Genomic DNA, 16,371 nt, shown 5'->3' with positions numbered 1-16,371 from the left:
ATACTCTGGAAAAATATATATATATATCTCCTGGCTCCCGACCAGTTGAAAACGGTGGCCCAGGGACTGATCATCTCCTGACTGCAGTGCTGTTTTTGCAGATGTTGCTCAGTCCTATTATTTTTCTAACAAAGGGGTCTTCCCATGCCACCCTGTCTAATCTACTGTAAAAATGTAATCACATATCACTAATACTACAGAACTTTTACCTATCCAGACCAGAGTATTATTCAAGTGCAGTTGCTTGCCTCCCTACTTGGTATCACTTCTTACCTCATCTGGTGTTCAAAGTAGACTATTAATCACTCCTGCTAAGAACACCAAGTATGAACTCTTCCTTGTCCCAAAGCATTTCTTTACTGGAGTGACTGGAACACTCTTCCCTTCCTTCTCAGAACTCAACCACATTTGCTCACTTTCTGGAAACAGTGAAAACCTACCTGTTCCAGATCTACGTGAAATGACTGTATCTGCATGATCCTCCTACCTCATGATACCTTTTCTTTCCTCCCAATGTTATATCCTCTTTTGCCTCTGCACTTTTACTTTTCTTGTTACATGCAAAGTGCACTAGCACATCTTCAGGTACAGACAAGCTATAGAAAATCAAGATAATAATAATGAGTAATAATAGGCCTGTTCATGAAGGAGATCTGAAATTGTGGCTCCTGTATGATGGTTTAGGTTTATCCCACATGGAAGAGGCTCTCCTGCTCCCTGCATTGTTTTGATTTCAAGTATCTTGATTTACTAGTGTGCATTTTGAGTTTCACATAGTTTTGTTTTATTTCTGACTTGCGCCTTGAAGCTGGGCATTCCGGCATTATTGCGCATATCAAATAAATAAAATATGCTGGGGAGATATCACTGTCAGTCGGCTGGTTTTTGAATTGATATTAGTGGCGGGTATTGGGCTCCTGAAGGGACAACAGACCATATTATGTCTCTTTTCCAGCAGTAATCTGTTAGCTGACTGGGACTTAACAAAAACAACCTGAATACAGATATCAACTTCACTTTAGTGTCTTAATTACAGACTGCCATGTCACTTCTCTTTAGCAGCCGGTCATTACTCTGTAATTTCTGCATTCTGCTCTAGAATCATATCAAAGGACTATTACATCACTCTGAGGTTCACCCATAACGATGACTCCTGTTCCCTGCATTCTTTGTGATTCTGTTTGTCCTCTCTGTTGCCTGCATCTTTTCTCGTTCTTAACATCTGTATCTACTGTGCAATTTACAATTTCCTGGCCTATCTTCCATTCCTTCCACTACACCCCTTTGCTTCTGCATGTCAACGTTTCTCATCCTCCTTCAGTGTGTTTTCTACCATTATCTGTATTGTCCACTCCCATATTGCTTCCTTTCCCTTCCCTGCGTTTGCCTGTTCTGTTCTCTGTCTTACAAGCATTTTATTGCTGCTACATAAGGAAAGAGCTTGGTGGACTTCATTGCTAGTAAGTTTCACATTTTGTCTTTCAGGTCCCAGCCTTGAGGATCATGTAAAGGGGAAGAAGCACAGGAAGCTGGTGGAGGTTCGGGAGCGGCGAAGAAGCCAAGAGGAAAAGAGCGTTTTTGTCAGTGGTTTCCGAAAAGACACATCTGAGCAAGAAATCATGGACCATTTTCTGGGCTTTGGTCCTGTTGCCAGCATTGTGATGGATAAAGAAAAGGTACACAGGGAAACAGTGCAGTGTTTCTGTTGTGGTTGCATTTTACCATCTTTCCAAGTGAGCTGTCTGTTAGCATCTACATCATGGTATTATAGAATGCATTAAGTACCCTTTTATGATTGACCCTACTTGACCTGCAGAAGCATGGATGTTTCTTTTCAATTTTCCCTATTGTCCTAAATTGAAAAAGGGCTGGTGATGCCTCTTCATAATAGTATGGTATTGTCTACTCTTTTCTTTAGCTGTTAGTGCACCTTATCTGCCCTAAGCTCTGTTTTTAGGAGTTTGAATAACACTTGTATATTGGAGCTGTGTTCTCTGTTTGTCACATAAATACATTTAGAAGGACCTCCTTTAATACTCCCTGGTGGGCAAGAATAAACAAGAAAATCCTGATATGTCTCAACTCTGTAATTTGATTTCCATATCTGATGTTACCATATTAGAAGGTTATTGTAGGAAGCTGGCTCTGTATATAATATTGCCACTAGGTGGTAATACCGTGCACAGAGTCCAGAGGTTCCTCAAAAGTGTACACAGCTCAATGCAAAACCTAAAGTTTCCTATTAGTGGTAGGGTGGGCGAGCAGCCTTAGGCCTAACACCAAGGATTCTAAGACATTTATTGCTCACACATAATCAATAATGAACACACGACTAAAGAATGAGATCCAGATCAATTTTATAAAATTTGACTGTGTTTGTACTTTAAGACCCAGGTCTTCATAATAAAGGCAGTATTTTTTAAAATTAGAAATAATTTTCACTTTCAAAAATTTACACTTGGAAACTTTTTCACTTTGTCCGATGTTATCCTATAGGAAAAACAATATTGCGGTTAAGCAGGTGAGTATCGAACTTACAATTTCAGTCTTGAAGCCATACGTCAGCAAGGGCCAGGGGTCAGGTAAGTAGCAAAACTGCACCACCTGTGGCACAGAGGCGGCCAGGTGCAGAGGTCAAAATCTGAGTTCGACCCAATGCTTTCCAATAGAGACAGGGGGTGCCTGGAGCCACACTGCTTGTAGGTAGTAAATCGGTTGGAGGGGCCAAACTTTGGGGGTTCGGTTAAGCACAGGAGGCCACAATGCAGCACCAAGCATACACCACCAGCGCACAGGGGCAGCCGGGTGCAGGATGCAAATTCGACGTCGGGTGCCCATTGCTTTTCAATTAGTATTTTCCTGACGGTAAAGAGACTGCAGACGTGGTGGCACAAGTTGCAGGAGGATGACCAACGACAGTGTAGGTAAGTTGGGATGTAGGGGGTCCTAGGGGTACCGTCGGTTTAGCTCACCAAGGGCCAGAGGCTTCCGGTGCAGGGGTGCCTTTGGATGTCGGAATCTTCTTACCGGAGGCGGTCGCAGTTGGGGAGAGCCTCTGGATGCACACTGTAGGCGCCGTCGTGGAGAGCAGGAGAAGTCAGCCAACGCTGGACACAAGGTCAGGATCGTCAGGGATACTTTACTGCAGAAGTGAGCCACTCAGACTCAGGCCGTGGGCGTCGGGTGCAGAGTGGGCTGGGGTCGTGGATCCACCTTGATTTTGAGTCTTTGCATTTGGGTTCTTCAGGACAGGTCCGCTGTACTCGGAAGATTGGATTCTTTATTGAAGGCCACAGTCCTCCCAGTTGTTTTGGAGCTTGCGATGGCAAGACAGGTCGCAGGTTCGACGGAGCAGGAGACAGGCCGGTAGGGCTGGGGCCAAGTCAGTTGTTGTCTTCTGGCTTCAGCTACAAAGGTGTCTTCTTTCTTCTGAGGGCCAGGTCTGGGGAAGCCACCTAAATACTACATTTGGGAGGTGTATTAGGGTAGTAGCAGGTAGGGCCAATGGGTACCTTACCTGAGGTGACTATACCCTCTATTATGCCACCCTCCTGAGGGGGCACAAGCCCTGATAGGATGGGGCGCCCCATCCTCAAGATACCGGGGACTGAAAGTGTGCTTCATCTCGTTCCCCCCCCCCCCCCCCCCCTTAGGGGTGGAGTGGGCAGATGTGGGCACACCTCCTATGTTTTTTAATTTTCCTGTCAGTTTTCCCACTCAAGGTGGAGGTGTATACCAGGAAACCAGGGGCTGCCACCTGCTGCTAACAGCAGAGGCTGGGGGTCGCATTACAAAGGTGGCAAGCCTTTGAAGCTTCCCCTCTTCGAACACTGGCCCATCCTGGGGGAGGAGGCATGACACCTCTGCCCATGATATGCATTGTTCCTGGTCCCAGAGAGCAGGGGCTCTCTTCCCAGGGGTCCGGAAACATATCTGGTGGTGGCAGGCTGCCTACAGACGATCAGAGACACCACCAGGGTTGGTAGGGATTAAGGGGCATCTCTGAGGTGCCCTCTTGGTACATGGTCCAATAAATCCTACGCTGGCATCAGTGTGGATTTATTGAAAGGAGTAGTTTGGTACCAAATACTCCTACATTCAGTAAAGCCATCAGGATGCTGCAGAACTCGAGTTGTCTAATACCCAGCCCATGTACTCTTTATGGATTCACCAGCACTTACAATATTGGGAAATTCTGCCCAATATTGTATGGACATATCTGCTCGTGCAGATGTGCCCTCACATGTAGTATAATGCACCCTGCCTTACGGCTGTGAGGCCTGCTAGAGTGGTGACTTACTTATGCTGCCAGGCAATGTTAGCTGGCATGTCAACTTTGTTGTTCTCTCCCTCACAGGGGTATGCAGACTATAGATTATGCTTCCAACAATGTCATACTGCCATAGCTTTGCGCGAGAGGGCATTAGAGGCTCTCTCAAAAAGGGGTGAACGTTGGTGACCTGGCAACATCATGGTCCACCTCTAATGCCTCACATCAGTAAAAGGAAAGTACATTAATGTTTGCTTGATTGCCCTATTCACTGGAAGAAAACAAACCGGGATGTCTAGAAAATATACAAGCGCAAGACAACACAGCTTCCACTAGCCATGCAGAGAACATTCAAACCAACATGTACAAAGCTTTCAGGTACCTTCCAAAGCAAAATGTGGACTTTATAAACACCTCCCACGCAAACTGGTCTTCCTTTTTCACTGTCTGTCCTACTTCGCCTGCCTTTTCCTTCTCTGCTGAGGTTTTCAGAACTCCTGCTCTCTTCAATCCTTTCCAATTTTTTTGCCTATTTTCTCAATTCTCAGGCCCAGATGTACAACCCTTCCAATTTGCGAGTTACAAATTGTATCATTTTGCGACTCGCAATTTGCGACTCGCAAAATGGTATTTACAACAGTGACTTACACTGTTTGCGATTCCTAATGGGTTTGCAAATTGCCTGCCTCATTAATACTCATGAGGCAGGTCACATTTTGTGACCCATCGGGAAAAGCTAGCACTCCCAGGAAAGGTGGCCTGCTGGGGTCAGCAGACCACCACGTCTGTGACTGCTTTGTAAATAAAGCAGTTTTTTTTTTAAGGCTGCCAGTTTTCCTTAAAGTACAACGGGATGTATTTAAAAAAGGAAAAATTAAACGTAGGTTTCACTTTTTTTTTTTTTTTAAGAGTAGGCAGTGGTCCCTGGGACCACTGCCTGCTCTTAACAAATATTTTCGCTGCCAGTCACAAAGGGGAAGGGGTACCTTGGGGACCCCTTCCCCTTTGCGAGTGGCTTACCATCTTTTTAAAATGGGCTCTAAACTGCGAGTGTTTTGCAACCGTAATTGCAGTTGCAAAACAATCGTACATTGAAGTATGACTCGCTATTAGGAAGGGATGCCCTTGGCACGCCTCTTTCTAATAGCAAGTCGCAAACCCTATTTTGCAAGTCAGTGATAGGTTTGTACATAGAGTAGTCCTATTTTGCGACACAAACTGGTAGATTTCTTGTTTACAACTGCAAAAAAAAGACTTGCATTTGGCCCCAATGCTTTCTGTTTCTTGTGTACATGTTGCACACCCATTCCCATATCTCTGTCATTATTTCAAGTGTTCCTTGTGACTTCCTCCATTGTTTTTTGTGCATGGTTTCTTTCTCTATCTCTTGTGGATGTGTTTCTAGTTTGTCTGTTCTCCCCATCCTCTCTTGCCCTTGACAACTATTCCCGATCTATGCCTATTCTCTCTGCCCTGTATCCATCCGTATGTCCGCTGTATCTATTTGTCTACTGTGCATAATCTCACTTCTCTCATCTTCTCTTGTTTCAGGGTCTTTATGCGATAGTCGAGCTGCAAGACTCTGCCACCCTTCAGTCTGTGTTATCGCAGGAGCATCACTACATGGATGGGCAGAAGTTGCGAGTGAAGCCTCGTAAAAGGAAAGAGTTTGTATATATTCCTCCAAAGAAGCAGGGGGCACGCAAGAGACAGGAGCTTAGCCTGGACAAACTTTCTGAGGCTCTTTGCCAATGTGAGGATGTAAGTATTATTCTATACATCAGTTTATAAAAACACCCGTTATTTGGGTCATGACTTTATTATGATCTTCTATATTGAGCACGTAAAGTAAAATTGCAGCTGTTCTTCTGATAATTTGCATACTCCAAGTTTCTGAAAATACCTTGATTCCCGAGCTTGTGATTACTTTCAGCTTTGCTAAACAATGTGGACGAACCCACTGAAAAAGAGCTTATACAACCTCACTGTTGTGGTTAGCTGTCTCTGTGACCCATTAGGTTTTCTTAAAAGACCCCTCACACACCAACCTAGTTGGTGTCATGCTTCATCATTGGGGTCCCAACCGGATGGCCGAATGCCCCCCGGTTGTGCTACTACGCTTTATTACAGCGGAGCGGGTGCCGTGTGTTATGTGATAAGTGTGAGTTAAAAAAATATCTCTGGGAATCCTTGTCTGTTAAGTTTATTAATGACGGCCTAGAATATTGTTTAAAAACAAGTGTGGTAACTAGTGGAGGGATTTTCTCCTAGTTGTCAAGTAAAGGTCTACATGTTTCAGCCCAACAAAAAAAGAGTGGAGGGGCTTTCTTCAGGACCAGATGAGTGGTTGTGAGTGGCAAACAAATCACGCCACGTGAATATGATATCCAACACACGCGCTTAAGGTGTGTGGTGCTGTGCGTAGGTGTCAGTATACTTAAGAACACTGAATAAAAAACACTATGGTGTAATGCTGGGCAGAAGTACGGGGCTCGGGAGGGGTCTCATCTGTAGTCACACTTTCGTCAAGATGCCGACCCGCAATGAACCTATGGCGGTCTCCCGTGGTCCCGGCTGCTCGATTTTCATCTATGTACATCTCACAGTGAATAAAGGGGATGCAAATTATGTCCAGGGATCAGTAATGGGTTCTCAAGTGCAATTTCTAAGGAAAACCAGTGCATTTATTCAGATACTTTATCCGTATTCGAAGTAGGGATTGGACATATATCTGCCCAGCACACTTTTCATGCCGAAGGTCAGTGGATTTAAGGAATGCCAATAGCGTTGATTTGATTGTTCTGAAACTATCCCTTCATATACTTGCTGTGTCTAGTGATGTAGCAGTAGGTTGCACACTTTTTATTATTATTTTTCAGCAGTTAAGACTTCATAAAACTTGTTGTATTGGCAGTCAAAGCATGCCTTAATTAGAAGTTGGGGGACATTTTCGTAGTAAGCAAAAAAATATCTTTTACCATAGGCCACTGTCTTCACAGTCTGTACCAGATGTGCTGTATCTGCCTAACTTAAGCTCTGCTCACATTACCAATGCAATGCTTCAGTACAGCACTGTTCGTGAATCCTCTTACGGAACTGAATTGTATTAAAATTCACATAACAAGTGCTGAAGGACTGGCCCCAGATTCCTATTATTGAGTGTCCATGCCACCATCCTTTTACCATACAGGAGACTGCGGCTTTGACCATTGTTGGAAATGGCACTTTTTGCTGGGTTACCCTAAACTTATTGCCTTCCTCCTCCTCTTTTTGCTGAAGTCTTTTTTTGGCTTTAGGACTCTGAGCACTTTACCACTGCTAACCAGTTCCAAAGTGCTTGTGCTTCTCCCATAAACATGATGATATTGGTGTATATACCTGATTGGTATATTTGTTGTACTGGTAAGTCTCTTGTATAGTCATATGCCATATGCCGAGGGCATGTACTTCAAATGCTACTAGTGGGCTGCAGCATTGATTGTGTCTCAAACCTGCCACTGAAGGACCTGCATGTTCAGTTTACTTACACTTCGACTTGGCATTTAAAACTCCTTGCCAAGCCTTAAACTCTCATTTTATTACACAGACGTCTCCCCTAAAAAAGGCCCTAAGGGCAGGGTGCTTTGTTACTAAAAGGCATGACATGTAATTTTAAGTTTTACATGTCCTGGTAGTGACAAACCGCTAAATTCGCTTTTTCACTGCTGTGAGGCCTACTCCTCTCATAGGCTAGCTTTGGGGAGTCCTTAAAATACTTTTAAAGTTGTAATTCCTTATCATAAAGAAGTAGCTACATCATGTTTCGTATCTTTGGAATGGTGGTAATAAATCCCCTTTAGTGGTGAAGTTGGATTTGACATTACCATTTTAGAAATGCCACGGTTAAAAAGTGGATATTTCTCTGCTTGAAACTTTTTCTTTTTAGAGTTTTATATAGCGCAAACTCCACCTGAAGATATCCGGTATCAGAGCCCTTTACATGAGCACCAGTTTCGTTACAATTGGACACATTCATTTTTTGTTAGGCACGGGTAGATTAAGTAATTTGCCCAGAATCACAGGATGTTGAGCGTCGTTGCCGAGACTCCAACCCGGGTCCCCAGCTTCAAAGTCAACTGCTCTAGCCGTTAGGCCACATCCTCTCCCCAACCTTTGCTCTGTATGCCTCCAGCCTGCCTCCAATACGCATCAGGGCTGGGTGACCGCTACACTTTGTGCATTCTCTCTAGACCGCAACAAACACAGGAAGGACTGGGTGTGACAGAGGACTCATCTGCATTCTGATAGCCTTCCTGGGCAGGAAGGGGGAGAGGTGGCTCACACTTGTATCTGAATAGCCTGTGTCCTGTCCTCACACAAAGGGCTGATTAACCCCCATATATAGTCTGGCAGACAGGGCTGGGTCGAAAGGGATACTTGTGCACTGCAGGGAGTTCCTTTGAAGTCACCCCCTACATCAAAGGCACTTTTGGTTATAAATACTAGGGCTCTGACCCTGCCAAATCAGTACACTACTTTACCTGGGAAGACTTTTGCTTGAGTAAACATTGCTGTGCTGTGGGGATTGCCACTTTTCTGTGACTGACTGTTCTGAGGAACTACTTCTCTGCTTTGCTGAGCTGTGGTGCTGCTTGCTGATCTCTGCTCAGCTGAAGACCAGGACTGGACCCCTCTTACTTGAACCCAGAGTGCCTCCAAGGGCTCCCTGGCTTGCCTCCTGTTTTCTGAAGTCTCAAGGACACAAAAGACGTCCTGCAATACTGCCGGTGCTGCTTGACTCTGCCATCTTGGAGTCCTACCCTTTCCTGTGGTGCCCCCTCCAGTCCTGGGCCTCAGAAGTGGGCTCTGCAGCTGGTTTGAGCAAAAACGTATTGCCTCGACTGCGTGAGAATTTCCACTGCCTTGTCCTTCCACGCCGACGGAGAGGCTGCTCAACGATGAAGAATCCATGCTCTGCACGGCTTGAAAACAGGGGCATTACTTTCACTTTAACAGAGCTTGGCGACGGAGCAGGATTCCCACTTTGCACGGCTCGATGACGACCCAGTAGACTCTCAACCCCGACAAAAGCTCCATCCAAGTAGTTCTTCAGCGGGACCTGTCTGGGTCCTGTAGCCGTTACGGACGTTTTGAACTTTTAATTTCCACTGGTCCCTCGTAACCTTTTAACCGCTAGTGACTTCTAAGTACTGTTTGTACATTTAATCATTAAAAATGTATATCTCTCTTCTTGGATTTTTGTCATTATGGTCTTGGTTTACTCAGATGAATATTCTCTATTTTTCTAAACCTGTGTGGAGTCTTTTTGTCATGTTTTCATTGAGTTACTGTAATTTAAGAGGTGCACAAATACTTCGCCCATTGCCTCCTAAGTTAAGCCTGACTGCTCGGTGCCAAGCTATCGGAGGGTGAGGACAGGTTAATTTAGGGTGTGTATCCGACTTACTGGTGATCCCTACTTGGAAAGGGTGCAAACCTCTGCAAACTAGAGACCCCATTTCTAACAACCATGTTTTGCTTTTGGATTAATACTAGTTCCGACAAAAGGCCTGTATATCACTGCTGTATCATGGTTGCCACAGAGAACTCATTAGAAATGGTTCTTGGTGGGGGAAAAGGAAATTGTGGGTCTCCATTGGTCATTCCCCCCAGATCCTTGGATAGTTGACATCTTCTGTCAACTTGGTTGCGACAGCTCAATTTGGAGTGGAGTGATGGTGCTTCAGCACCTTCCTATCCTCAGATTGTGGTGGTGCCACCTGACACTGTCTTTCAGCGGCTACTCTGGACCTCTCCCTGAGAGCTGTGACAAGTATTGGTACTCACAAGAGTTGGATTTTTGAATTCCATCTGCTGTGTCTAGACAGTGGGAACCACTGTTGAGTAATTCTGACTATGCTCTCTTAACTTTCTCTTTCAGTGCACATTTATAAATTGCTTTGCCTTAATGGCCTATAATATTGACACCCGTCGCGCCAATGCCTATGTACGATTTGCATTACTCATTTACCCAAATCATTCCACGGTAAACTCAGTTCTGCACAGGCGCCTTGGTGCCTTCCTTCTCACCCCTGGCTCCCTAAGGCTGCCCCTTAGCTTATGTCTCATGTTCCTCCAAGAGTTGCAGGTGGTGACGATCTGGGAGCTTTGATACATTTATGAAGTTAACTGTTATGAAGGTGTTCTTGTGGAGGTGATTGCTCACAAGTCTCCTATGCAACCTAACCTGCTGAATAGAGACTGTATCTCTCAGCTGTTTGAGATTCTTTTGAATAAACCCCTATAGCGGTTTAAATATAATGCCTCTAGGCTTTGTGGGGCTGGATGTCCATTCCTCCTTTTCCCACTATGGAAGCACTCTCAGAGACTGGCAACAACAGCCACGTGGACATAGATCGTCAAAGAAGACTGCTCTAAAATACAGCCTTTCCATTCCTTGAAAGATGATGCCATGATTTATTTTGTTCTGAAGTCAGTAGAGGCTTTTATGAATAATAGATGAGAGCCTCTTAAGCCAGACATTCTCTATTCTCATGAAAAGGAAGCCTATTTCTAACACAATGGTTGCCATATAGTCAGTCAGAGAAAAGAAGTCCCTGCGGATGAGGCAGATGGTGTTTCTTCACTTTTTTGCATTATCTTGTGTGATCTAAATGGACTTTGACAGAGAGTGAAGACATGGCTTCTTCGTACTTGTCTTATTCAAATAAGACTATAAGTTATCTCACTCACAGAGTAAGAGGTTCTACCAAAATGCCTCCCTTTTTTCCTACAGGCTGGTGGGGATAAATCCTGGCTGTCATGCACTTTTTTGCAGGCATGGAAAAAAATGGTAAATCCAAGAAGTGCTTGCTACTAATCTCAGTAGAATATGCTGGGAGATAAGAAAACGCTAACCAGATAGCCTTGAACATGTTAGCTCGATCAGCAACATGCACTGCAAACCTACCAGTTTAGTTGTTAGCCTACTGTTTTCAGCCTTCCCTACCACCTTCTGAATTAAGATTGTATAATTACTGATTTTTTTGCAATGTCTTTGCCTGCTGTGATTCGTGGCACTCCTTGAAAATGTCTGCACGCCTTGGGCTTAAAAAAATATAAAAAGGTCACCAGGTCCTGCCTGGTTTTAATGGGACTTATATAAGGGGAGATGGGTTATGAACATTTACATTGCCGGCTGCTCTGAGAATGCAACTGCAGCACTCGTGTCTGTACTCAGAGGGAGAAGGAATGGGAGCAAGAGAAGAAGGAAAGGGAGAAGTGAACAAGAGGAGAGTGAGAAGAGAAACCAAACTAAAAATCACTGTTACATTATTTTTAATTTTGGAGCAAAAGTGACCAATTAATGGAGCATTGCTTTGCCTTCTCCTCAAAAGTCGGGTTTTAAACTTAGCAGGCTTCACAGCAGGCGAGGGATAACTTCTTGCTGCACAAGAGAATCTCGGTACTTAGCAGGGAGATGAAGAGACACCTTGCTGATATCTGACCATGGGAAGTTATGAATAGTCTACATAAATCCTCCTTCCTCCCAAAGTGTTGGTAGGGGATAGCACATGAGCCACCTCAAGTTAATTTAAGGTGTTTAGCTGAACAGACCACAGTTGATTCAGTGAGCAAGAATGACACAACTGACTCCACTGCCGTCAACATCTCTATGTATTCCATGACCACATCTGATACAACAAAATGCCAAGAAACATGGCAGTTTGCAAGGGGAGGGAGTCCCACATGTGAGAATCTTGAGCGGGGAGGGGGGGGGGGGAAATAAAGAGTCTGTGCAAGGGTGTGGTACCTGAGGAATGAGAGCCGTGCCATCACAGATTACTGCGGCCTGACGTACAGCACTGGTGGCACCACAATACCTTTCATCATTGCCCCGCAGGGTTTATGAAGGCAAGTACATGAAGTGCCATCTCCAATTAGTTATAAAGCATGCATGCATTCTAGCTCCTGCCTTTCCCTAGCATCTGAGCTTCACTCGCACTACTCACCTGCATGATCTTTTTGTTTAGTAGCCAGCTGTGCACTGAGCTCCTCTAAATGCCCCTAATTTCTGCGTGACACTGTGACTAAGTGCACGGTAAAGATTTAGTGATATGCCCAGGATTCCACAGTTTTTATTGTGTGGGGAAACCAGAATGTGATCATGGGTTCCTTAGCTATTAAACCATTTCACCCCAATGCCACTTTCTGCCTTTCTATTCAATCTCCTTTTATTATATTTTGGGAGACAAAGCATTGTCAATATGAGGGTTTTGACTGGTATTGACTGGTCAGTCTGGCTTTGGTAAGCCCAAGTCAGTTTCATGGGTATCTGGCTTTGGTAAGCACAAGTCAGTTTCATGGGCATAGGTTTTTAAGACAGAACATATTCAATTACTTAGTTTTTAAAGTTCCTGGTTATTTATTCTTGCATGTAACACATAGTTCGACTGAAGCACCAAATACCTTCTTCTCCCTTTTTAGCAGCCTGTATGAATTGTAAATGTTTCAGTGAGAGAAAGGAAATGGGGCAGATGTTAAAAATACTGCAAGTGATCTTGAAGCTGGTGTTCCTTGAGCTTACTGCTGTCAAGATGCACTAACTTGACAATCTGGATCCAACGGGAATGATGGTAGTTTCCTCACTTTGCCATACTCCGAGCCAACTCCACAATCCAGCGCCAAGACGCCTAAGGGCATACGTTGCGCTTAATAAATTGCAAAAATAAATAAATAAATAAATCCTATCGTGGAGTTTCGCAGTACCTGGTGAATAGGACAAGCGAGACACTCTATATCGTGACGTGCACAGATGGGCTTGGTGTACACCGTAGGAGTGTTTATATCTAAAATGTAAAGATCTTTAGCATGACTGTAGTTTGGACATTATGCTTCTAACTTTAGATATTGTCTATGGTTAGGGCTTCCAGATTTATGATATTTATGTTTTGAACATTTAATCCTGCATTTATCCTTTATTTACTTTGGCCTGTATTATTTATCCATATTTACTTTGTGTGTCATGAACTAAGGAAGTTTTACCTTGTATTTTTTCACATTTATTTAACTGATTAATGTGTACTTGTGCTTGCTGTCTATCAAGTTTTAGCACTATAAACAGACAAATATAATATAATACACTCATGTGATAATATCAACATTATAATACAATCAAGTGCACATACATTTTTTAAGAAGATTGGCTCACTTTTTAAATTCTCCACACTGTCAATCTGCACAGGTATTGCCCTGCAGGTCTTGAATGACAACATGCTGAGTCAGGAAAAAAAGGCCAATTTTCTATATTTTCCTGTATTTAAAAATAAATACAGATAGCAAAAAAATATGCTCCATCCTACTCGCTGTCTATGCATTTACACTATATTATAAATTGAAACGTGATCTTCTGAACTGAATTACAAACACATTTGATACAGAAGTGTGATTCACACTCCGGATTATAGAAGGTTGTTTGCTCAAGAAAGCTACCATCAATACTAGGAAATAAATTCTTGTACTTTGTGTTGGGTGTGATACGTGGTTAACTATAACCTGGTACACATGTTAGTATTGCATGTTTAGTTTCCACTGACGGTCATCATGTATTTACTTAGTGATGTTAGCATACCATACAACAATTATTCTGTGCTCATATAATTCCAGTGGCGTTTACAAAAAATATTTTATAACCTTCACAGGTAACTCCTTGTGTGATAACAAGTGCAATAGAGTTTGGAATCGTAAGGGATCACTTGTGAAAACAACAAGATACTTCTGTGACTGAAAGATGTCTTTCGTCGACTTCCCAGAAGAACAGATGACAGAATTCCAACAAAAATCTATTTATCACACTAGGGAGCTGGCTCTGTTTATACTATTCCAAAGTAAGGCATAGTGTCCACAGAGTCCAGTGGATCCCCAGAGGCTTAAGTAGATAATACCATACTCTCGGTTTTGGTAGTGAGGTTGAGCAGTCAGGCTTATCAGGAGGGTAGTGTTAAGCATTTTTTGTACACACTCAGGCAAGAAATGTCACACACTCAAAGACTGAATCCAGACCAATTTTGTTGTTTTATTTTCTAGAACCAAGATTTACCTAGTAGCAGGCAAGTTAAACTCTTCATACAATGTTACTTTGGGAAATACAGTGAACACTGGATTTGTAGGAACATTCAAGTTACTTTTGCAGTCGAAAAAACGGTTCAAAAGGTCTTCAGATTACTGGTAGATTACTTTTAGATTACTTTCCTAGTTTAGCATGAAACACTCTCCTAACACAGTTTGAGCAACACAGGACATCGGCAAACAGGTTAACTCTGGAGAAGGCCCTAAGTTACTTAGAAAACCCACCATTCAGTCCAATGGAGAAAAACGAAGTGTTAAGTTTGCAGGAAAGTAAACGGTTTTGGGGTGGAGTTTTGGAGGGTAGAACCAAGATTCCCCAAGGTTCAGGTTGGCACTCAAGGGACACCACCAGCGGCACTAGGGCGGCTGGGTGCAGGGTTCAGGGTTCCAGTGTTAGCCACCGGGGCTAGGGGGTACCTTTGTTGAGGGTTGCTCACAGGCAGGCCACTCAGTCTTGGAAGCCAAGCTCCTAGGGTTAAAGTCAGAGCAAAGGGGGTCCCAGGTTGGCATCAAGTCCACACCACCCACAGCAGGGGCGGCCGGGTGCAGGGTGCTTTCAATTGAGGATATCGGTCGCGGAAAAGGACTGCAGGCTGGAGCCTTGAAGACTGGATGAAGGGAACCAATGACTGAAGCATAAAGTTGAAGACTTGCTGAACATCAGGACACTGTCGGTCGGGTACCTCAGGAATCGGGGGGGTGCAGGGGTGTCTTTCCATGTCTAGTTGTCACCGGTTCCCGTCTCAGTTGGGGGACCCTTCAGGATGAGGCTGCAGGCATCGAGGAGAAGGTGGGTGGAGGTCATCCAATGATAGATCACAGGTCATGATCACCAGAGGACCTTGCTGGGGTGTTGGGCCACTCAGACTAGGGAAGTGGGAGTCGAGTGCAGAGTGGTGAGGACTCGCGGATCCAGCTGGATCTTGAGTCCTGGCTTGGATTGGTGTTGGAGAAATCCGGTGACCACAGGAGATCAGAGTTCTTTAGGAAGGCAGGGCAGGTCCCCGGGGATCTTGGAGGCTGCTGGCTGCAGGACACGGCAGGTTCAGCTTGCAGGGGGTCAGAACAGAAGAGAGGCTAGTAGGGCTGGGGCCAAAGCAGTTCTTGTTGTCCTTCTCTTCTGCAGCACAGCTCTTCAGTCCTTCTTCTTGTCACGTTGAATCTGAAGAGGCAAGGTTCAGGGGTGCCCCTAAATATTAGATTTAGGGCCATGTAGGTTGGGACCAATGGGTCCCTTTCCTGGGGTGTTTACACTCCCTAGTATGCCACCCTCCAGGGGGAGGGGGAATACACCTCTTCCTTATTGGAGGGGTCCCCCCAGCTCCAAGATGGCGAGGACTGAGAGGTGGCCTTCACTCCGCCTCACCCACCTGAGGGCTGGGTTTGGCAAAGGTGGCACACCTCCTTTCCTGGCTAGGTTTTCCAGCCGGTTCTTGCGCCCAAATTTGTGGCCAGAACCGGCGGGAGTGTGTTGCTGATAGCAGCAAAAGGCTGGGAGTAGCTGAGCAATGAGGCAGACCTTTGAAGCTCCATATTCTAGGACCCTGCCAGTCCTGGGGGAGGAGGCATGACTCCTCTGTCCAGGATGTGCTTTGTTTCCAGACCCAGAGAGCGGAGGCTCTCTACCCAGGGGTCCCCAAACCTGTCTGGTGGTGGCAGATGGCTGTGAGCCAGTCAGGCACCATACCAGGGTTGGTCGTTTTTTCAGGGGGCATCTCTAAGATGCCCTCTGTGTGCATTTTTCATTAAATGCAACACTGGCATCAGTCTGGGTTTAATGTGCTGGGAAGTTTCATACCAAACTCCCAGACTTCCATAAAGCCATCATCGAGCTTTGGAGTTCGTGTTGACAAACTCCCAGCCCATGCATTCAAAATGGCTTCACTGCACTTACAATGTCTGTGAATGGCACAAACACTGAAGGGGCATATTGCTCTTGCAGCTATGCCCTCACCTGGGTATGGTGCTCCCTGCCTTTAGGGCTGTAAGGCCTG

At 44.7% G+C, this 16,371-nt stretch overlaps 1 protein-coding gene across 1 annotated transcript in view; it reads left to right on the top strand.

The window, feature by feature from the left end:
- Positions 1 to 16,371, top strand: part of TUT1 (terminal uridylyl transferase 1, U6 snRNA-specific) — a 348,086-nt gene that overhangs the window by 81,825 nt on the left and 249,890 nt on the right. Inside the window, exons 2-3 of the mRNA XM_085626071.1 lie at positions 1,486 to 1,676; positions 5,822 to 6,031. Coding sequence (XP_085482197.1) covers positions 1,486 to 1,676; positions 5,822 to 6,031 — 401 coding nt within the window. The remainder of the gene's footprint in view (positions 1 to 1,485; positions 1,677 to 5,821; positions 6,032 to 16,371) is intronic.

Source organism: Triturus cristatus, chromosome 9 (genome assembly GCF_964204655.1).
Source record: "Triturus cristatus chromosome 9, aTriCri1.1, whole genome shotgun sequence".
Classification (NCBI taxonomy): Eukaryota; Metazoa; Chordata; class Amphibia; order Caudata; family Salamandridae; genus Triturus; species Triturus cristatus.
Note: the sequence above shows the minus strand (reverse complement) of the source record. Positions and strands in the feature narration are given on the sequence as shown.